At 47.5% G+C, this 20,542-nt stretch overlaps 11 protein-coding genes across 12 annotated transcripts; 6 read left to right on the top strand and 5 right to left on the bottom strand.

Annotated features, from left to right (window-relative positions):
- The first annotated feature begins 41 nt into the window (after window positions 1–41).
- LOC136195350 (thymidylate kinase-like) lies at window positions 42–1,049 on the top strand. Its single transcript, XM_065984666.1, has 5 exons — window positions 42–173; window positions 227–335; window positions 389–479; window positions 600–788; window positions 839–1,049. The coding sequence occupies exons 1-5, from the start codon at window positions 50–52 to the stop codon at window positions 953–955; spliced, it is 630 nt and encodes a 209-aa protein (XP_065840738.1). The 5' UTR covers window positions 42–49; the 3' UTR covers window positions 956–1,049.
- On the bottom strand, window positions 929–2,896 carry LOC136195339 (zinc finger protein ZIC 1-like). Its single transcript, XM_065984655.1, has one exon. It carries the CDS (start codon window positions 2,444–2,446, stop codon window positions 1,082–1,084), a length of 1,365 nt encoding a protein of 454 aa, XP_065840727.1. The 5' UTR covers window positions 2,447–2,896; the 3' UTR covers window positions 929–1,081.
- Window positions 2,897–3,033: 137 nt separating this feature from the next.
- LOC136195340 (cysteine protease ATG4A-like) lies at window positions 3,034–5,745 on the bottom strand. The gene is made up of 13 exons (XM_065984656.1): window positions 5,591–5,745; window positions 5,461–5,538; window positions 5,296–5,394; window positions 5,195–5,238; window positions 5,087–5,141; window positions 4,961–5,033; window positions 4,477–4,556; window positions 4,171–4,425; window positions 4,014–4,093; window positions 3,890–3,952; window positions 3,777–3,833; window positions 3,328–3,442; window positions 3,034–3,258 (listed from the first exon to the last, which is right to left on the bottom strand). Exons 1-13 carry the CDS (start codon window positions 5,706–5,708, stop codon window positions 3,143–3,145), a joined length of 1,233 nt encoding a protein of 410 aa, XP_065840728.1. The 5' UTR covers window positions 5,709–5,745; the 3' UTR covers window positions 3,034–3,142.
- Window positions 5,724–7,247, bottom strand: LOC136195342 (uncharacterized). The gene is made up of 6 exons (XM_065984658.1): window positions 6,793–7,247; window positions 6,675–6,743; window positions 6,512–6,610; window positions 6,334–6,458; window positions 6,176–6,281; window positions 5,724–6,124 (listed from the first exon to the last, which is right to left on the bottom strand). The coding sequence occupies exons 1-6, from the start codon at window positions 7,240–7,242 to the stop codon at window positions 5,792–5,794; spliced, it is 1,182 nt and encodes a 393-aa protein (XP_065840730.1). The 5' UTR covers window positions 7,243–7,247; the 3' UTR covers window positions 5,724–5,791.
- Window positions 7,248–7,264: 17 nt separating this feature from the next.
- Window positions 7,265–8,705, top strand: LOC136195346 (lysosome-associated membrane glycoprotein 1-like). The gene is made up of 6 exons (XM_065984661.1): window positions 7,265–7,349; window positions 7,445–7,842; window positions 7,896–8,060; window positions 8,111–8,186; window positions 8,240–8,437; window positions 8,484–8,705. The coding sequence occupies exons 1-6, from the start codon at window positions 7,304–7,306 to the stop codon at window positions 8,636–8,638; spliced, it is 1,038 nt and encodes a 345-aa protein (XP_065840733.1). The 5' UTR covers window positions 7,265–7,303; the 3' UTR covers window positions 8,639–8,705.
- Window positions 8,706–8,729: 24 nt separating this feature from the next.
- LOC136195348 (LAMP family protein lmp-1-like) lies at window positions 8,730–10,128 on the top strand. Its single transcript, XM_065984664.1, has 6 exons — window positions 8,730–8,838; window positions 8,901–9,199; window positions 9,263–9,439; window positions 9,491–9,554; window positions 9,613–9,795; window positions 9,846–10,128. The coding sequence occupies exons 1-6, from the start codon at window positions 8,793–8,795 to the stop codon at window positions 9,992–9,994; spliced, it is 918 nt and encodes a 305-aa protein (XP_065840736.1). The 5' UTR covers window positions 8,730–8,792; the 3' UTR covers window positions 9,995–10,128.
- Window positions 10,129–10,234: 106 nt separating this feature from the next.
- Window positions 10,235–11,905, top strand: LOC136195345 (lysosome-associated membrane glycoprotein 1-like). Its single transcript, XM_065984660.1, has 6 exons — window positions 10,235–10,352; window positions 10,521–10,909; window positions 10,970–11,158; window positions 11,214–11,298; window positions 11,361–11,555; window positions 11,633–11,905. The coding sequence occupies exons 1-6, from the start codon at window positions 10,316–10,318 to the stop codon at window positions 11,776–11,778; spliced, it is 1,041 nt and encodes a 346-aa protein (XP_065840732.1). The 5' UTR covers window positions 10,235–10,315; the 3' UTR covers window positions 11,779–11,905.
- On the bottom strand, window positions 11,770–14,143 carry LOC136195343 (growth hormone-regulated TBC protein 1-like). Its single transcript, XM_065984659.1, has 9 exons — window positions 13,313–14,143; window positions 13,072–13,232; window positions 12,865–13,023; window positions 12,690–12,814; window positions 12,529–12,628; window positions 12,418–12,475; window positions 12,256–12,364; window positions 12,066–12,203; window positions 11,770–12,015 (listed from the first exon to the last, which is right to left on the bottom strand). Exons 1-9 carry the CDS (start codon window positions 13,414–13,416, stop codon window positions 11,893–11,895), a joined length of 1,077 nt encoding a protein of 358 aa, XP_065840731.1. The 5' UTR covers window positions 13,417–14,143; the 3' UTR covers window positions 11,770–11,892.
- Window positions 13,532–16,749, top strand: LOC136195337 (WD repeat-containing protein 44-like). 2 transcript variants are annotated; one of them, XM_065984651.1, is made up of 19 exons: window positions 13,532–13,636; window positions 13,695–13,887; window positions 13,939–14,199; window positions 14,275–14,411; window positions 14,482–14,586; window positions 14,642–14,706; window positions 14,771–14,832; window positions 14,896–14,976; window positions 15,033–15,077; window positions 15,130–15,156; window positions 15,218–15,433; window positions 15,487–15,527; window positions 15,585–15,666; window positions 15,725–15,830; window positions 15,883–15,980; window positions 16,042–16,143; window positions 16,192–16,307; window positions 16,364–16,494; window positions 16,552–16,749. In XM_065984651.1, the coding sequence occupies exons 1-19, from the start codon at window positions 13,578–13,580 to the stop codon at window positions 16,701–16,703; spliced, it is 2,079 nt and encodes a 692-aa protein (XP_065840723.1). In that variant the 5' UTR covers window positions 13,532–13,577; the 3' UTR covers window positions 16,704–16,749. The 2 variants fall into 2 exon arrangements, with proteins under 2 accessions (XP_065840723.1, XP_065840725.1); XM_065984653.1 differs by having other exon boundaries at window positions 16,364–16,749.
- LOC136195338 (uncharacterized) lies at window positions 16,410–19,266 on the bottom strand. The gene is made up of 5 exons (XM_065984654.1): window positions 19,076–19,266; window positions 18,524–19,016; window positions 18,177–18,222; window positions 17,852–18,090; window positions 16,410–17,792 (listed from the first exon to the last, which is right to left on the bottom strand). The coding sequence occupies exons 2-5, from the start codon at window positions 18,620–18,622 to the stop codon at window positions 16,740–16,742; spliced, it is 1,437 nt and encodes a 478-aa protein (XP_065840726.1). The 5' UTR covers window positions 18,623–19,016; window positions 19,076–19,266; the 3' UTR covers window positions 16,410–16,739.
- LOC136195349 (uncharacterized) lies at window positions 16,860–20,514 on the top strand. The gene is made up of 2 exons (XM_065984665.1): window positions 16,860–19,678; window positions 19,738–20,514. Exons 1-2 carry the CDS (start codon window positions 19,670–19,672, stop codon window positions 20,434–20,436), a joined length of 708 nt encoding a protein of 235 aa, XP_065840737.1. The 5' UTR covers window positions 16,860–19,669; the 3' UTR covers window positions 20,437–20,514.
- The last annotated feature ends 28 nt before the right edge of the window (window positions 20,515–20,542 follow it).

Raw genomic sequence — 20,542 nt, 5'->3', positions numbered from 1 at the left:
TCAATGAAGCTGATGCGCGCAGTTTTCTGCAGTTCCCGGTTTGACTACAATGCGAAGAGGCGCGCTGATCGTTTTGGAAGGCTGCGATCGATCCGGCAAGTCGACGCAGTGCCGAAAACTTGCAGAAGGACTCAAAAACGCCGGCAAATCAGTCGAACTGATGCAATTTCCAAGTAATGTCACCTTTCTCGCTCGCGAATCGCGCGTGATCGCCTTATCCTCGCAGATCGAACTACAGAAATAGGCAGCGTGATCAGCCGATATCTCGAAAAAAAAATCGAACTCCACGACGCCGCCATTCACCTTCTCTTCTCGGCGAATCGATGGGAAATGGCGTAAGACGTACAAAATGGGGGCGCGGCTCTTGTTTACGCTTGCTTCTGCATAGAAATCGCATGAAAAGTATGCTCGAATCCGGCACGACGCTTGTAGTCGATCGTTACGCGTACTCTGGAATCGCTTTTACTGGAGCAAAACAGGTGAAACGAAAAAGAAATTTGGTCACAGTAGCTACAGTCACGTCATTAGATAATAGCCAAAAATTAATTAATAGTGACTGTGAAAATTTATTCTGTAGTGCTTCACTCCCTTTCTCTCAGAAATTCAGCCTGGACTGGTGCCGACAATCGGATCGCGGCCTTCCCAAGCCTGATTTGGTCATCTATTTGGACTTGCCGCCCCACGTGGCAAAGACGCGAGCCGACTACGGCGACGAACGATACGAAAAGGAAGAATTCCAAAGAAAAGTGGCGGAATGTTATGAGAAGCTTCGAGAAGATGATTGGAAGGTGAGCTACACGCTATCTAGATAAGTATAAATCGACGCTTTGACGGTCAGATAATAAATGCTGATCAAAGCGTCGATTCCCTTCACGAAAGCATCAAAGCGTTGTCGTTGGAAACTATAAAGTCATGCGGTTGCGAGCCGATTCACAAATTATGGGTGAACGAGTAGGAATCTCTTTCTTTCTTTCTAAAATATTATCAGATCTGCACATTAGAATCTACACTCAAAATAAAGGCTTTCCCAAATCAATAACTGCCGATAACTAAACCATTATAAAAAAAAGAGTTTCTCTCTCTAATTGGGACTGTAACAAAACTGGTGTATGCTCTCCCTGCAGCTGGGAGACGAACAAGGTGATTTACTATTAGGCGGTGTCAAAAATCCTTGCTGCTGATACTTGATGCTTCCAATCCACTTTCCTCTTTCTCCTCCTCCAACTCCTCCTCCTCCTGCTCTCCCATTTTCATTTCTGTCAGAGTGAGAATCGTTGGTGGCGTTGATCACGTGCTCGGGCGGCGGCGGACTCGCCTTGGGGCTCATCTTACCGGCAACCGCCGCCGAATGTGCTTTCATGTGCTTTCGAAGCGAGCTGGGATGCGTGTAACACTTGACGCATCCGGCAACGCGGCATTTGTACGGTTTATCGGCCGTGTGCACGTGCTCGTGCTTCTTCCGGTCACTCGAGTTGGCAAACCGCCTCAGGCATCCGGGCCACTTACACGCGAACGGTTTCTCGCCCGTGTGCGTGCGCTTGTGAATCTTGAGGTTCTCCGAACGAGCGAAGAGCTTCTGGCACTCGGGAAACGGACAGACGAACGGCTTCTCGCCCGTGTGCAATCGCACGTGATTCACGAGCTTGTACTTGGCCTTGAACGGCTTGTGCGCTCGCTGGCAATCCTGCCAATAGCAGACGTGCTGTTTCAGCTGCGTCGGACTCGAATCGATCGCGCAGCCGATGTGATCGCCGCTGATGTGCGCGACGAGATCGTGAACGCCGACGAAACGCCTCCCGCAGCACCGCCCGCTCTCGTCCGGGTCCATCCACAGGCAAAGCGACGGCGTCATCGTCGACGTCGTTTCGGGAAACATTCGCGCCGATTCGATCATCGTCGTCGTCGTCGACGACGGCGGCGGCGGCGGAGGAATCGTGCGATCGAACGACATGGTCGCCGGCGACGGCGCTAGGTTACCCTGCGGCACGTACCACGATCCCGGATATAAATCGGAACTGTCGTAGTGCGACTGGGTCGGCTGCGACGGTTGAATTTGCTGTTCGCACGCGTACTGATGCGGAGGCGATGTGTGAGACGTGGGCGTGGCTTGACTTCGGTAGCGCTGGTGATGAACGAAATCGCAGGACGACGTGAAACGATGAGCGGTTGCCGTCGTCGGATAGGAATAGCTCGACGCGTCGCCGCACGCCGCCGCGGCGCCGCTGTTCGTTGAAAACGCCGATCGCGCGTCGTAGAAATTCTGATGAAGGTGAGGGTGATGATGATGAGGCGGCGCATTCATGTAGATCGACGGGGACGGAACAGCGGGTAGGCGATGATGAGCGGCCGCTGCCGCCGCCGCTGCTGCTGCTGCTACGTTCGCGTACATGTGTCCTGTTCGAGCGCGCCGTTGAATTTGAGCCGATCGTCTTTGGAACGAGTGCATTTACAGTAGGAGGGAACGCCAGGGGGGGGAACATACCGACGCGCGTCATTGGTCAGCTGGTTCTCCCTCCTGGAGATTGGGGAGCCACTTGACTTCGTAATGTAATTATAGGGCACCCTGGCGAGCCCCCCTGGCGCGTTGCACGCGGCTAAGGGTATACAGAAGCAGACTGCGTGCAGTTGGGATAAAGACTACGCGTTCGAGTGTACGATAGCGCGAGGGGTTCCTCGCGGCGCGCGCGCTCGCGATCTCTCAGTCACGCGACGTTTTCCGATTCGACGGAAACGGTCTCATACGGAAGAGACAGGAGCCTCCACGCAGCAACGTCTCTTCGCTCAGCGCAGCGCGAGGTGCAATTCGATAATGGCTCTGCGTAATTGCTTGCACGAATTCACCACCCGGACAGACGTCTCCAAGAGTCGAGCACGCGAATCGCGCCATTTTTCGAAAACGTTCACCAAATGTGGAAAGGCGTCGAAGTAAAACGGAGGCCCCCAAAAACGGGACCCCCTCCCCGGCGTTTAATTAACGAGGCACGCGTGGGGCGGTCGTTGCGCGCGCCTCCTGGAGAGCATCCCCCACCAACGTCCGGATGCCTCAAAATATTTACCAAACAGGGTCAACACATTCGCAGCCCATTGACACTGCACGTGACTAAGCCACCAAACCCTAAATATACAAAGTCGCGACCACCCCTTAGTTTATGCCCCCTAATTCCATGGGATCAATAATATCATAGTCTTCGTCTTCGTCCAAGCCGCCGCCATTCATCGCCGCCGCCGCCTCGGCCTCCAACGACAAGTCCGTGAAACCTGGATACGGAAGAAAGAGCGCGCGTTGCTAATATTCCGCAATGACTGGCTTAGGCCAATTTGACGCACTCTCTTCGACGCGTTGGTCCGATGATCGCGATGGTCGCGGATCGACGAGCGGCGGCATGTTGCGCGGTCGTTTAGGGAATATTTCGAATAGTGGCGGTTCGCGGTTCACCACATGCTACAGCAGGAAAGAGAGCACACGAGTAAACATAGACAGACAGACAGACGAACAGATAGATAGACCCTTTACTAAGAGTTTGCCGGTACAGTACGTTTATCTACTGATACGATGAAAATGTTAAGAGTCACGGCCAAGGCAATACTCGTCCAGCGCCCTCTTAGGGGTTCACTGGTCTAAAACCGTTTGGTAGGGCCGGAGACAGACGTGTAAATGCATTTTATTCCCTCTCTCCTCGACTCAACGACGGGTTCGCTAATTTGTTTGATTTTTTTCGTGAGACGTAATAATCAACAGACAGACAGACAGACGGACAAAGACAGACGGATATTACCTTTTGCAATCGGTCGAACATGTCGTTCACGTCGGCTTCATCTCGGCAGAAAAAACCCTCGAGTAAAAATAGCAATTACATTTAATTAGTATATGGCGACAACGTCCGTTTACGAGCGCGATAGACGGGTCGAGATCGTTTATCGGAATCAGTATCGCGCTGCTGCTATGGTACGTCTAACGACAACAGAAAACGATTTACGACTTGTTTATTTATTTATTGATTTTAATCTCGCACTTCGTCCGGAATGGCGGACCGCTTCTCCGGATTGAGGGCGGGTTGGACGGTGTGTGGGTCCAAGCACAACAACCGGTCGCCTAAAAATAGAGGCACGCGCGAGAGGATGTCTACGCAGTGGCGCGGGGGGAGGCAGCAATAACATTGTCTTCCCCACCTTGATAGCCAAAGAACCACAGAGCGTGTTTAGGTCGGCCCCCTATCATCCCGAGACACTGAGGCATACGAAAGCAGGCTTTCAGGGCTTCGCGATATTTGTCGTGAATCCGATCTTGACCCGGTCGTAGGGGAATGAAGAGGAGGAGGGGATGGAAAGTGCGAGATTGGGACGATGATGATGATGATGATGATGATGATGCCGTCGATAACGACGACGAAGCGAGCATGCTCTCGCGTTCGTAGCACGAATCCTCTGCGAAAGGATCCGTTGCATTGAGCTCCTTTTTTTTTCCCCTACTCTTACTTATTTCCTCTATGATGACGGTCATGTCCATTGCTACTTGGACTGAGAGGGAACTCCAGTCGTCGAATTGCGATAGTTTTCTACATGTGCGGTAAGAATATTCGCTTCCTCCCCTCCCGCTGACAAAAGGGGCCGTCGTAGATGAATTACGTATATACGTATAGTACGGTCGAACCTCGCCTAATATTATCCTTTAATCTCACGACCATTAGCTGCATTTTTTAATTGTTTGTGGGAGGCCCACGTACAGAGTTGACAAATATTCGTTCCACAAGAGTGGTTCGTCTTCTGAGGGTGGTCGTAATTTAGAGGTTCTACTGAGACCGTCAGCACGGAGATCATAAACGCGGGGGGAAATAATGAAAATACCGCGTTCTATTGAAAACAGACGTCGTTACTTATTAGGTCCGCGCTTCGTCTAATTTAGGTCATATCTCAAACGTCGTTTTTTTTCGGTTTCGGAGGGGGGAGGGTCGTTTCTTACCGAATGACGTGGCACACGTTGTTCGGTCCAAACCATTCACCGATGCGTCTATTGAAGTCGACTCCACATTGAGCTAGAAATCATTTCAATGTAGAGAAAAGAAAGGAGACGAACGACAGTCCCCACTGATCTGCTGTATGGAATAGAGAGCATCCGGCTGATCGAGAAAATGACTCAAAATCTACGCGAGTAAGCCATAAGGCGAATACTCCCGTAATCCAAAAAAATAGAAACCTGATTATAAACGGGATTTTCGACTTTCTGTTTCCACTCCCAGTCTAGAAACTTTTCGTTTTCAATTTCACTTTTTTTGCACCGCGGGGGAGAGCACTCGCCTCTTCCAAGATGTCTCCACGTGAGAGCCTGGGCCAACAGCATCTGGCCGCACCTCATCGTGCATCCCCACCCGGCGTCACTCGTCGGTCCCGTACCACCTAAAAGAAATTCGAGCTCTCTTCCCTTCTCTCTCTACCTTTTCTCTCTCTCTTTCTCGATAATACCGATCGCTCGAAAGTTCTTTCGATAGGTGAACCACAGTTTCGTCTTGATTTCTCTCTTGACGCGCTTTCGCAGTTCGTCTACGGGCGAGTTGTCGCTCGAGATTACGACGCAATTCGTTCGAAAACGCACGTTTTGAATCGAACAATCGTCCGAGTATCCAACAGTCGAGCTCCCCGTCGATAGCGTCGCCGTCCGACTTGCTTTCGTATGGATAAGCGGACCTGTAGCCTCTAAAGGGATCGGACATTGTTTCGCATACGGGGACGGTCGAGTTACATCATCCAGTTTCTATTTTTAGTCATGTTGAAAGTCTAGTATGACGTCACGGTATTACAGTTCTTCTTTTCGTAATTTCCTGTTTATGCCTATTTTTAGTGCGTCTCGGATTAGTTGCGTGAATTCGTCAACGTGAACTTCGGTATCGGCTTGGCTGTTATATGGGTCTCGTTCCAAGTTGCCGCGATTCAGTTCCTCGTGTTTATTCCACCATTCCAGGTAGGGACCTCGCGACTTTAGTATATTGCCAAATTCGCGCACATTAAGTTGGGTTGCATTGAATGGGACGAGCTGAATTGTTACTGCACCCTCGCCAAGATAAATTCCGTTCATCAAACCGGCTCCATTCACTCCAACTAAGACCGTGTACTCAAGCATCATCGATACCTGTACTCAAGATGATCACGATATGTTATACATAAGCCAATAGGGTACTACTTGTTCTGCAAACGTTCTCCCATCAAAGTTGACAAGTTCTGCCTCAACGAAAGGCTGAATAGTGGCGATTAATTCCTCTTCATTTAATATTCTCCTTCGATTTGATCTATTAGAAGATCACTAAGACTCAGAACTGAAACAGATCAATGGCTATGAACCGTTTTATTATGCCAACTTTGGGAGAAGTGGGGCTAACGTAAGGTCTTGTAAGTCCGACCCTGTTGCGTATGAACTCAACAAAATTGGGTACAGTATCTTCATCAGGATACCGAATTCTTGGAGCCTTGTTACACATATAAGATAGCAACTATAAATGGTAATGACTGCTAGGCCCACCCCAAAATGAATCTTTCTGAAACAAGTAAAACCGCTTGGATTTATTTCTATAAAGCGACTGTCGGCTGGCACTAAATCAAACTCATTGCCAGCAAGTGACTACGTATAAAGAGAAAGAGCCCATATTGAGACAGAATCACATTTACTTTATGACTGCACCTACTTGATGAATCAATACAAAATACTTGTTCTGGTGTTTTTCAGAAAAGGCGTCAGTATTCCAGTCCATAACCTATAGGACGTATTCACATCATGCTATGCTACAGCACCTTTATGTGTACATTCAATCTCGACGTTTCTACAGAGGGCATAAGTGTGATTCTGTGCTGCCCCGAATCGCTTCTCTCCTCCGGCGTCCCGTGCTTTAGAGCAAAGTAGACAGGCAGCAGAGTGTCGTAGTGCAAATGATAATAATTCGAGTGTCCATAATAATAGTAGAATGTGTAGAAGTAGGCCTCTTCGACGACACGATCGCAGCTCGGAATCGCATCCAAACGTCTCGTTTCGACGGGAAACACCCGAAAGGTGGTGTCTCCTTCTCTCGGCAGTTCCTCGTCATCGTTTTCCGCGTCGACGACGAACGTTTTCGACGTGTGATTCAGATAGACGTTACGACCGTGGCAAAATGCACCGGGATAGTGTCCTCTCGTGCATTCTAGACTCGTTTTAGCGGCAAAAGTGGGGCATTGTAGGAACAAGTAGAGAAGATAGGGACCAAAAGCGATGAACATCTCTGTTTTTATCCGGGCGTGTTCTCACATTCTTACGCTCGTTCAGTACTCTTCTAGCTCGATGAATCGCTTTCTCGTCGCCTTCGTAGCACTCGTCTGTATCATAGGTAAGACTGGGAAGTTTCTATGTACTCTCAAACGCAACCGGGCGCGTTCGCACGTCCAAATTGACGTCTTCACGCCTCTTGGGTCCGGCTTTTAGGCTTCCCCGACGGAGAGACCGTTCGAATGTCGCACGAAAGTGCGTCGTCGAGTGCAAAAACGACGACAGCTGATCCGAAAACAAGTCACGGCACAGTAGCAACGACACCTGCTCCAACGACTCGCACTTGGGCTCCTACAACTCATGCTTCAACAACCGATGCTTCTACGACGATCCCTACTACTACTCATTCTCCTACAACTCATGCCTCGACAACTCATTCGAATGCTCCTACGACCCAAGCTTTGACTACTACGAATGCTTCAGCTACTCGTGCTCCTATGACTCAAGTTCCAACGCCTCCCACCTTTACTCCCCACTCCTATATTCTGACGTCTTCGAATGGTTTGGAGTGTCTGAAATTATACACGGCTTTGCAGTTTAGTATAAAATACGAAGTAAGGCATTGCGCATATAATATACTGCGTGAATTGAGGCGTTCTTTCGTAAGGGACGAGGAAAGAAGATTCTCGCTCATACTCAACCGTTCAGCAATGGTTATCATTCTCAGATAAATGGAACTTGCCCGGAGAGGCAAGAGAATGGTAACGAATTTTCTTCGCTTATAATTCGTTTTGACGAAACGTACAATGCAACTTTTGAATTTATGTCAGACGTAAGATTCTTGAACTAATCACAAGTGAGCTAATCAAACATATTTCTAAGGGAAACAAAACGTGGCACACGTCAAGAATTTCTCTCGATTTTAATTTAGAAAAGTTGCCCAATGCGTCAGAAATAGGTATAGACAAAAATCCACGTCTCTAACGCTGTCAACGCGTGTGTGTCTGTCAGGAGAAGTCCGTGCGACAAATTTCACCTCTAATGAATCCCAGATTGTTCCTATGGGAAACATACTTGTTTGCAATGCCACGGTCTCTCAGACTTTAAACTCTATAAGTCCTTCTGGCATAAATGTTACGGTGGTCATGGAAACGCAAAATTTTGCTCTTGAAGCCTTTGGCTACAATGGAGAAAGAAATGGCACAAAAAGTCAGAATCAACCAAGCATAATTAAATTTGTACAATAATTGTTTAGTTACTCATTGTTCGGCCGATCTCTCAAAAGAGCTGAATATCGTTACCATAGCTGTGGGTGTGGCGTTTTCGGTCTTTGTTATAATCTGCCTCTTAGCCTTCATAATCAAAGGGAAGAAAAACGAAGCCAAGTATCGAGCTATAAACTCAGAATAAATTTTAGTCGAGTCTTTTACTTCCGCTCCCTTTTAATTAGTTTTTAATCGATTTACGACGCACGTGAGCACGTGGCATAGAATCGCGTGATCTTCGTGCACTGCGCGCAGAATCGCCTATCCTTTTGTGCTGCCAGAACGTCCGCTTCCTCAGAATGAAACGCGTCGCACTGCTTCTCCTTTTTCTCGTAGCGCTGGCCCGTACGTTCAGGACGCGAGAGCTTTCGAACGCGAAACGTCATTGTCTTCGTTCTTCGTTTCAGGCTGCGCACGTGGCGAATCGACGACATCGAGCAAAACGCCAGCAACAACGCATTCAGCTACGACCAAGCCACCAACGACCAAGCCACCGTCGACCAAGCCACCGACGACCAAGCCACCGACGACTAAGCCCCCGACGACCAAGCCACCGACCACTAAGCCCCCGACGACTAAGCCACCGACGACTAAACCACCCAAGCCTGCTCCGTCTTCACCTAAATTCGTTTCGCACGCTTACAATGTAACTGACAACAAGACCGGCATCGTTTGTGTGCGATTCGAAGCTGCTGTGGAGTTTGAGGTTTGAATGACGTGGGGTGGCGCAAATGAATTAATTAAATAATTAATGAGAATCGTTTTCTAGTTTCATTCAGAGACGAAAAACAAATCGAAGTTGATAAAGTGGGCTTTCACCAATGACGCGTCCGTGGCTCACGTTTCGGGTGACTGTCCCCATCTAGTGGATGGCGGCGCAAAGGTTTCATCACTCAACATAGCGAATAGTGCATTCAACCTTTCATTTGAATTTACAATGGGAAATGTGAGAAGATTCGTTTGATAAGCATTTCAGTTTACTTTTGTCTTTATATAGACTTCGTGGTACCTTTCGAAAGTAGGCGTAGTCGTTGACCTTGCTCTGTTCAACAAAACGTCAGGTGGCCGACAATTGACATTGAAATTGTGCGTGTGTGTATTATTGTATTTTGATTTCAGGAACGGTTACTTATTTCAATGTGTCTCGCTCAAGTGAAACGCAAAACGTTCCCAAAGGGAATTTCCTCGTTTGTGAATCGAAAATCAATCAAACTCTTAAAGATGGTAATTGCAGCGCAACTCTACTCATGAAGGATCTTAAACTTCAGCCATTTGACGCCAAAAGTGGCTTTGCATCAGGAAGTAATTAGATCATAATTGCATTGGATTTTTCAATTTTAATCGTTTTTTAGATTCTGTTCACTGCAATTTAGATTCGGTTTTGAATCACAACATTCCCATTGCCGTGGGAATTGCATTGGGGTGCTTGATTGGTATTGTTCTCGTAGTCTACTTTATTGGAAGGTCAAGAAACCAAGGTCAATATGAGCCATTGCAGTAAATCTGCGCTAGAGCTGACGTGCTGAGCCGCTGCGCTAGAATTGACGCATATGAACTTTTTTATGAATTTGCGTTGTTTGTTCGATACAGTACATGTACTTGATGAATACATACAGATCATAAAAAATTGCTTAGTCTGTGACTTAAGATATGCACGCGGTATCAATTCTATCCGGGATGGCTGGGTGCGGACGTTTACTGAAAGCGGAAGCGAACGAATCCGGGCTTTTATTCAAACTTCACGGGATTGTAGCGTGACGCAACTGAATCACATGCTTTCCGCCATTTTTGCTTCGTCACTCTCGCAAGTCGCTACAGAACAATGAAGCTATCCCATCTCTTCCTAATAGCCCTCGCACGTGCGTAACCGAGAGCGAAACGCTCTGCAGAAGAAAGCGAACGCTTTCTTCGCGTCCGGGGGCCCCGCGCCACGCGACTCGATCGAACGGAACGATCGAATCGATCGCGAACGGGCGAACCGAACGACTTCATTTTCTCCTTTTTCGAAATCCTCCTCTCGTTTCTAGACCTCCTCATCGCCGCGTACGCGGCAGAAACCGAAAATCCCTCGACGGCGGCGGCGCCAACAACAAAAGCGCCGACAACGAAAGCTCCAACGACCAATCCTCCAACGACTAAAGCTCCATCAACCAAAGCTCCAACGACGACTAAAGCTCCATCGACCAAAGCTCCAACGACGACCAAAGCTCCATCGACTAAAGCTCCAACGACGACCAAAGCTCCATCGACCAAAGCTCCATCGACGACCAAAGCTCCGTCGACCAAAGCTCCATCGACTAAAGCTCCGACTCCGACGCAGCCTTCTTTCGCAGCGTCGGCCTACGACTTTGCGAATAACAAGAACGAGACTTGCATTCGGTTTGTCGCCGCTCTCCAGCTGTCGTTTCAGTACGAGGTGAATGGGGGGAAATGAATGAACGATTTATTCATAATTGTGTGGGCGGGGTCACTTCAGGTGAAAGAAAAGAGTGGGAAGAACGCGTCGAGACATCAAAACGTGACGCAGAACTTCGGGAATATAAAGGGCGTAACGCATTTGAGGGGATCTTGTCCGGAAGTGTCCATGAAGAATCACACAAACGCGTCGTCGCTGGTCATTTTGTTCAATGATACGTACACGCTTACGTTCGACTTTGTTTTGAATGTAAGAGAGAATGAAATTTAGTAATTATTTAGGCAATTAATTAATTAATTCATAGACCACTAAAAAGAATGATCATTGGTATATCAACACTACCATGGTTGAGATTGACATGTCAAAGTTACCCAATGCATTTGATCAAAGTGAGACAATGATTGCTGGTAATTATTAGAAAATGCACTAATCGATTTTTTTATCGATCAAGGCAAAGTGGATTTCATGAATGTCGCCAACACAACGAATTCAGATACGCAGAAAGTTCCTCTGGGCTCTTACTTGGTGTGCAATGCGACAACAGATGAGATCTTACATACGAATGATAAGAAGAAGGCGACGCTAGCAATGAAAGATGTGATGATTGAGGCATTTGGAGATGTCGCCAAGGGGTATTCGAAATCAGGTAAAATAATAAAAAAAAAGAAATGCAATTGATATTATTGCCTTGGTCTGACTATTTATTGTGAATTATGTTCTTAGCCAATCGCTGTGACGCCGACTACGTGACCAATAACATTGTGCCCATTGCCGTGGGCTGTGCTCTTGCCGCTCTGGTTCTTGTCGTTCTTATAGCTTACCTCATTGGAAGAAGTAGGAACAATAAGGGCGGATATCAATCAGTTTAGAAGCACACAAACATGAAATAAAAAAAATGGGTGAACTAACCGATTTTGCACTCGTCTTGAAATTTGTGTGTGATTTGCGTTGTCTTTCGTCTGTGTCTTTGTGTAGAAATACAACTATGTAGCTGAATCGCTCTGACGTTTTCGCGCTAAGTCGATTTGCTTTCGTTTGAGCTTTTCCGGCAGCTGAAAAAGGCTCAGCGTGAAGGCGTGGCAGTCAAACGTTTTGTTTCCGATTTTCTAATGATGAGAATGCTTTTAGGAGTGTTCACGTTTGTCTATCGCTTTACTTTGTACGCCGTCAGTATTTCGTTGAGATCTTCGCACGCGAGTATCTCTTTCTCGCTTTGTATCAATAACGTCAGAGCGACGCGAAAAAGGATGACGGATCCTTCGTTGAAGAGGCAATCCCATACTCGTAGGAGAGTCTACAAAAAAAGGAATCATCAGGGTGGTCCTTATAGTGGGGTTCTACTGCACTTCAGCGTGTAGAACGTCTACAAAAAGACAGATGAACCAACGAGCAGCAACGATATTTAAATCGATTCCGTTTGCGTCGAAATGATTCAATAAGAGAGGCAGTCTTTCCCTATGCAGACGAAGTATGAAATAAGGGTATGTTTGTCATTACTGCGTATGTACTCCATTATTGTTTTTAGAACGCCTATGTCTATCCAAACGCCCCTAAGATTGTAATAATCTAGAATTTCACATTTCAACTGAGGTGGCTGACAAACAATTAATTAGCCTTACTCTCTGGAAGTATTTTCTCTACTAGAACAAGTAGAAGCCAAAACGCCTCTTCTTCTGTTTCCGCAACTAACAGTAGCATACCTGCTACAAAATTCAACCCCTGGCATGACAGTCAATGGAAGAGATAGGTACTGATGGTAGTTCCTATGCATACGACTGACCTGACAATAGCCAACTTTCTTATTGTAATGAGCATACGCCGTTAGCACATTTTCTAATGACCCAAGCAAATTTCCTTTGGTGTCATGAGCAAACCGAACATTATCTGGAAAAGTCCGTCGAATATCTAAATCCAATCTACCTAATACCCCAACCAAAACGTCCAGGTGTACGTACCCATTTTAATTGCCTCGACTACTGCAGCATCTCTTTCTCCTTTCAGCACAGTTTGATACAAACCACGATTCGACTCCATCCTCTTCAGAGCACCGCTCACGGACAGCCAAACGCGACAACGGTACTCCTTACTAATACCCTTCCTTATGTATCTCCTCACTAGAGAACAAATTCTCAACTAAAAGCGTCACGTGATGCACGCGTCACATTTTTTTCGCGTCACGAGTTCGAGACCGAAGCCGTGTTTCAACAGGCTCGCCCACTTTTTTTCGCGTCGTTTCAGGATAGGCGCGTAGTGCCGTAGAAATCGATTGTACGCGACGTAATCGAAATCGTCCGGTCTTTGAAAGCCGTAGGGACACACCTTTCTGTAAACATTAGGGCTAGTGTGGATTCCTCTCTCTATCCAATTCTCTCTTTAGCAGAGACTGTACGAAAATGCACGCACTTTGTATCCCAGAGATCTTCCGTCTCTTCTGTGGCCTCTTCGGGCATTTCGTGCCGATCGCGCACCTTCTTTCGAAGTTTGAGGGCGACTTCCGAAGTGGCCATTTCGTGATCACGTGTAACTTATTCCTTATGGTCTATTTCCCCTTCTCGCTGGCAGAATATTCGAACGAATACTACTGTAGACCTCTGTATCTGTAGACAACTTGTTGTCGATCCGGGAGTCGAGCAGCGTTTCTCACGTGTTGTGTCAAAAACGAATAGAAATGGACGACAGCGAGTCGGAAAGCGAGTTCTTCGACGCGGAGGAGAGTATTACGAACGCGTAAGGCATTTGCGATGTTGAGGGGCCCCGCAGGTGATAGACAAACGATCCTATTCAGCGAATCGCCGCGAAACGAAGCGAACGAAAGCGCAGGAGAACTCGAGAAAGCGACCCAAAGTAGCGAAGAGGTGCAAAACGACGGAGTAACGGCAAAAAACGAGAAGGAAACCGAAATCGGCGTCGACAGCGAACTCGACGAGAAAAAGAAAGCCAAAACTCCGGAAAACGTAGAGTGCACGATCGGGGAGGAGGCGAGAAAAAAAAAGAAATAAACGCCAAATCACGAGTTGAATCGTCTTTAGACGGAAAACGTCCCGATCGCTCCACCGAGACGAAAAAAGAAGTCAGGGGCGGGGTCAGGGGGATTAGAACGAATTGAGGAATTGAAGCGAAGCGAGGCGACGACGACGACGACGACGTTGGCGACGGCGGGAAAGTTTGATAGCAAGGAAGATCTTACGGTCGCCGCGGTGAACGAAATCCCAGACAGAGTCGTCATAGTTCAAAAGGAAATCGAGAGACCGCGATTGATGTCAGCATCCGGAAGACCTTTCACAGACAAGGTCTGGGGGGGAGGGGGGATGTGGTCCACGTCGTTGCGAGACTGAGGTGTGTGTGGGGGGATTTTCTTTTTCTAGGAAATATTGGAACAGGTTTCCGTGAAAAATCTCGATACCGGAGAAACGATGAGTCTGAGCGTTGCCGAGGAGAAAATAGCCAAGGGGGTGAATCCCCTTTCTCTTCACATCATGAGACTTACTTCGGAATATGTCAGGTGCGAAGAATTTGGGGGGAGTCTTTTTCTTTTTATTTGATCTCTTTATAAATTTCTATTGATTTTTTAGTATGCAGAATTTGGCCGAGACGGGCGGGTCGGACGACGAGAAGCGCGGCGGCGCTGCGACGGCTACAGACGGGGGCGGAAAGAAATCAAAAGAGAAAGGAAAAGCGTGCGTGGGCGAATAACGTTTTGTAAAGGAATTCCTATATGTATTTCTCTATCAGGCGTAGGAAAATTAAGAATTTTATAGCGAAGACGAAGGACAAATTGAAGCAAGTGAAGGGAGAGAGTAAGAGAGAGAGAGAGGCGGCGCTTCCGTGTAGTCAATTTTTTTATTGGTGAAATGTTTAAAGTGTTTGGAGACGATGCTGAACCGAGCGAAGATGAGTCTCCACCGGATACGAATACCGTGCGAGTACGTTTGGGTGACGTAGCGTCTCTCGGTTTTTTTCCTAGCGATGGTTTGTTTTTTTTTCAGGTAAAACCGTCGTCTCATCACAAGGGTCCCTACGCTTTTCAGGAACTGCAAATGAAGCAGAATTTGAGTGGCGAACACGTAGTACGTTCATCCTTTTAATTTTAATTAATCTACGACATCCACGGTTTTCTCAATAGGGAGCTGTTTGGACGATGAAATTCTCGTCTTGTGGCCGACTTCTCGTACGTGTAGCGCAGTTTTTTTGTGTGTTGCTAACGTCGTCGCGTTTCTCAGGCAACCGCCGGTCAAGACAACGTCGTTGTAATGAATTAATAACGATTATCCGTTTTCTTGATTATTAGCCTATATATCCCGTTCTTAGAGAATTTTTGTTCTCAAGGAGGCGCACTCCTATTTTAGGGAATTGAGAGTCAAATACGGCATCGACGCCAACAAGGGCGAAGGAGAAACGAAACCCGTTCAAAAGAACGAAGCGGGAACCGAAGCTTGTAGTCACGAAGACGAGCCGTTTGAACCGCAATCCTTCTGTAGTTACCACGGTCACACGTCCGACGTACTCGACTTGTCCTGGTCCAAAGTAAAGTCAAACCTAACTGACGCGTTTCTGCATTCACTCACAATATTACGTAGAATTATTTTCTACTGTCTTCTTCCATGGATAAGACCGTTAGGTAGAGAACGAGAAGATTTTTTCAAGTGACTATTATTTGGACTATTATTATTATTAGGCTGTGGCATATTTCTCGTCAGGAGTGCTTGTGCTGCTTTCAGCACGTCGACTTCGTTACGGCTATTGCATTCCATCCTAGGGTAGAGAGACGAGCGCGTTTATCTTCTAGACGCGTTTTCGAATTTTTCTCTCTTTTAGGATGATCGATACTTTTTGTCAGGTTCTCTCGACGGAAAACTTCGTCTGTGGAACATTCCCGACAAGAAGGTAGCGCTGTGGAACGAAGTAGAAGGAATTTCCAAAGGTCAAAACGTTCTGTACTGAAAACTCGGATTTTTGTAAAAAAAGTCCTTTAGGTGCGAGTAATTATATCACGGCAGCCAATTTCTGTCTGAGTGGAAAGTACGCTGTCGCTGGAACGTACGACGGACGATGCTTGTTTTACGACACCGAGGTAAGTGCTGGCCGTTTTGCCCACGGTCTAGACACCCCCCCCCCCCCCCCCCCCCGTGTAGCACTTGAAGTATCACACCCAAATTCACGCGAAATCGACTCGCGGTAAAAACGCAAAGGGACGCAAGATCGCCGGAATCGAACCGATGCCCGGCGAAGATAAAGTAGGAAGGACCCCCCCTCCCCTCGCGTCATTAAAATAGTCGATACAGGTTTTGATTACTTCCAATGACTCTCGACTTCGATTATATGATCTCAAGGATCATTCGTTGACGTGCAAGTATAAGGGATGCACCAATTCGAGCAGCCAAATTCGGGCCTCGTTCAAGTAGGATGTTCCTTCCCTTTACTCCTTCGTTTTTTTTTTGGACTATTTTCCTCTAGTCACGACGGTCGACTCATCATTTGCGGTTCCGAAGATCACTATTCGTACATGTGGAAAACGTATCACGAATTCTCGAAATTCTCGTCGGGACTTCGTAGAGACCGAAACGACTACTACGAAAGATTCAAAGGTAAAAAGTCGACCATGCAAAAAAATCTCGTCCCGTACAAAAAAAGAGAAATTCTAGTCGGCGAAGCCGTTGTCACGGTATCGTGCTTTGCTCCCGTGCCAGGACTTTTCGCCGGAAGGGGCATTGAGGAGGTCGAAGGAGAGGTAATATTGACGGCAGATTTTGCGGGAAACATAAAGGTATTTTCTACATTACACTCGCTATCGTAGCGAGCCTTTTCGGTAAATAATTATGCGAAACCTCTCCTATACGGCACTTTCGTGGTGAAGCGACCCCCCGCAGTTTAGTATTACGTCGGAACTGTGGCTCTTTTGCACGCGAAAGAACGTCTCGTTATAGGGCCTCTTGTCGCACACGTACCGGTTTTCCCCCAGTATGCGAGCGACGAGATCGTCGCTATTAGTTTGCTTATAGTGCTGCACGCCCTTGAGTATAGGCTCGTTTGGCACAGTCGACTCGCTCTCGCCTTCCATCAGTACGAAGACGAGTCGTTTGTAGCTGTTGTTGCTGTGTTCGATCACTTTGATGTAGTTGATTTCGTGCTTGAGCTCTAAGGCTTCGATTTCGCACGACAAAACCGGTTCGGTCGTCCAATAGCGATTCATTTCGGCGTCGAGACAGACGAGGATGATGTCGGCGCGTTCGAGATAGTCTCGTATCGCGTCGTGATAGCCGCGCTCGGCTATTGCGTTCTGATTGATCAATTTCGATTGACACTTGATGTTGTACTCTCGCAAACATTCGCACAATTTCTGAATTTTTCCGTTCTTGCCGTCCGGGTATTGCACGTGTACGACATAAACGACGCGATGCGGCGACATCATCTCGTTCTCCGTCTCGTCTGATGCGGCGACATCATCTCGTTCTCCGTTGTGAGTGTCGACAGTCGGTAGGATTTTCCTTCGCAATACGCAGAGCATTATCGCGACAGCGGTGACGCAAACGAGCATGATTGACGTTGTCAAGGCAACGACAAGAATAACCGATGCACTTTCTGGTTTAGGAGTCGGCGGTGTATTTGACGTCGCGTTGCTAGTCGTAAACGTAGGCGATGACGTAGCTGGAGACGATTTTGGAATAATTGACGTAGGAGGCGAAGTGGTAGGCGGGTCATTTGACGTCGGGATGATCATAGTAGTAGTGGTGGGGGTGGTAGTGGTGGTAGATGGCATTGCGATAGAGGGCGGCCCCGGGGGCGGCTTCCATTTGTCGGAAAATTCTACATCATTGTCGGAAAATTCTACATCATTGCCGATGTCGCCACAAGGACATGGGTCTCTTGTGTGCACAAAGTAAACCTGAAGAGAATTAGAGACCTTAGTTTCTTAAAACAAGACGGCTAGTTTAAGTTTCTTACGTTAGCTTCGTATTGTATACCGCGTTTGAGCTCGATTGCGCACCGCGTGGTCCCGTTGACATTGTGCCATTTTTTGTTCGGCGGAACGCACGGAAACTTGTCGAATGTGTCTTTGTCGAGAAATTCAAGAACGTCTATCTTTTGAGCGGTGCAATTGACCGTAACGGTAATTTGCATGCTATCGCCGTCGATATGTCCCGTGATTTGCTTCGCGCACGAGCACGCGATCGAGCCGTTCTCTAAAGTAAAAGGGAGGGAAAAAACGCGGGTGCGCGAGGCGGAGCTTAGGGAACAAAACGTTAGAAACGCAAACAAAGGCGCTCACCCGTCGTGCAGTCGTAAACGAAGTGGGTTGCATTGCTTGCGCTTTTCTAATAAATTAATACGGCGGAATTAGTAGGCAGGAGTGGTTATTGCAGAGCCAGTCTTAAGAGTTTCGGTCTCTTTCGATTCCGGTCTGCTGTCTATCTAACGTACGCGCGCAATGCACTCGCCCCCTCTCGCCCCCGTGAGAACACGTAAACCTAACTAGTAGGCCTATTCGACTCATTCGTTGTTGTTTTCTTTGTCTGTGGGGGCACAAGGGTGCTAAGTAGGGTCCATGTACGATGCTTAGCAGATAGAAAGTGAAGTCTTCTTGACCACGCCTCTCGACCCCGTTCTATCACTTACCCTATAACAGCGATTTTTTCCTCTATCCTGTGAACACGAATTGATCCCTTTGGTTAGAAGTAGGACGATGAGGAAGGCGAACAGAAGTCTGACGCACATCGCACCGTCGCGGTGAAGTCCGTGGTTTAGTAATCACGTGTCCGTTCGTAAATTTCAATCTCATCTCTTACTGTACTATGTTTGAAAGTGACAGTGCCGCGCGCGCGCGCGCAACGATAACGAAGACGACTCGAGATAGAAAGAAAGACCCATATGCATCTGCATGGGAATGGGCGTATAGACGGCGTATTTTATGCACTGAATTTGGAAGAAGAATATTCCACCTACTGCCCCCGTGTGCCCCGCAAATAAGAAGCAGAATAGTATTTTTACTCTTGCGACCGTTCACCCTTTCATTTGTTGTTGCGAGTCGGCGTTGCGAGTCGGCGTTGCGAGTCGACGTTGCGATGGAGGAAAAGCAGAGGAAACCGTGGGCGGGCCATCAAGGGGAGAGCTAGAGGGCGTAGACGCGAAAGTATTCGCAATCGATATTCAAAATACTTTAGTACTTACAAACTTTCACTCTATTAAAATAGACAGACTTAATGAAGGGACGTTAGGAATTCTCCCCGACCCGGCGACCTTGCCGCTAGACCCTCGATTACGATAATGGCCCAGTGCGCCGCGTGGCGTGCGAACTAGTGGAAGTCAATTCAATAAGAGAAAGTTTGCATGGGTAGCGATGGAAGCGAAAGGTCATCTCCTCCCTTTTTGATGTCAAATCCCGGGCCTCGCTCCGATGTCGCACCCAAATGGGGGAGTCCGGAAGGATGCATGGGAAGGATAATTAGATCACTTCCGCATGACATTCTTAGTCTTTCCATATGAATTGCTTTCTGTTACCGCTTGTGGACATGGTTATAGCGTCGCTTATGTCATCTTCGTTGTCTAATCTCCGGCTTTCCCCCGCGACCGGGAGCTCAGCTCGGGCGCGCCGGTTGTCAGGTACACGAGACTCCCAATGATGCAATGCGGGACCGAGACCGGCCGCGGTCTACGGCTATAAAACCGGGCAAGCCGAGTCAGTCAAAATCAGTACAACTGAAAATCTTGTGAAGATCGAGACAAAAGGAGAGAGACAGACAGACAGACAGACAAACGAACATTATGAGTCAGGTGAGTTGAACGATAAGCTTGCAGTGGGAGAAAGACCTATAGCGTCCTGATTTATGCAGATGAAATTCATTGTGTTATGCCTTCTGGTCGCGCTCAGCTTCGTTCGGTGCGCTCCCGTGACCGACTCAGTGCCAATGCCGCACAACGAAACGAATTCACTAAACGAATCGTCGTCAGCGAATGCGACCCATAATCGAGTGGAAAGATCGAAGCACCGCCAATGCGCCTTTCCCTCAGAAGAGGTCGAGGACCTCCTAAAAGACTTTCCGATTGTCGTCAAGCAAAAGTACTTCGGCAACGCTGGGTCCAAACCGACTTCACTTGGCTGCAAAGTCGGCGAAGTTCGAGAAGACCCCTACGAATTCACAACTTTCGCTAAGGATACAGACAAGAAGCAAACGCTCTGTTCCTACAGAGTCAAATGCGTCGAAGACAATGGTTTTACGTACTGGGAAGCGGAGGAAAAAGAAGAAGCTAGTCTCTGTAAGACGTGGCTCGGCGGCAGATGCAATGCAATATCTCAAGACCAGATTATGGAAAAGACGGTTGACTGTGGTTCGAACAAGCTTCAAAACGGCGAGCACGTTTGGGATTTCGGCGAACGCCTTTTCATCAAGAAAAAGGTTCGCACTGGATTCTATTGCAATTTTAATTGGACGAAAGCTCGGGAATTTTACTACAAAAATGCTACGCCCGAAAAACCTATCAATCGCGTGTTTTCACCGGCGGACGTAGGAAAAGCTTTGGCTAGATTCTAAATTTATCTGTTGTGTGCAAGATTTTTAAAATCTACAGAGTAAGCTGTGGCAGTTAATAATTTGTTCTATTTTTTTGTTTTCAATGTTTTGTTAATTTTTTCTAATG

Source organism: Oscarella lobularis, chromosome 14, assembly GCF_947507565.1.
Source record: "Oscarella lobularis chromosome 14, ooOscLobu1.1, whole genome shotgun sequence".
NCBI classification, from domain to species: domain Eukaryota; kingdom Metazoa; phylum Porifera; class Homoscleromorpha; order Homosclerophorida; family Oscarellidae; genus Oscarella; species Oscarella lobularis.
The sequence above is the reverse complement of the archived record's forward strand: the minus strand, read 5'-3'. Positions and strand labels throughout refer to the sequence as shown.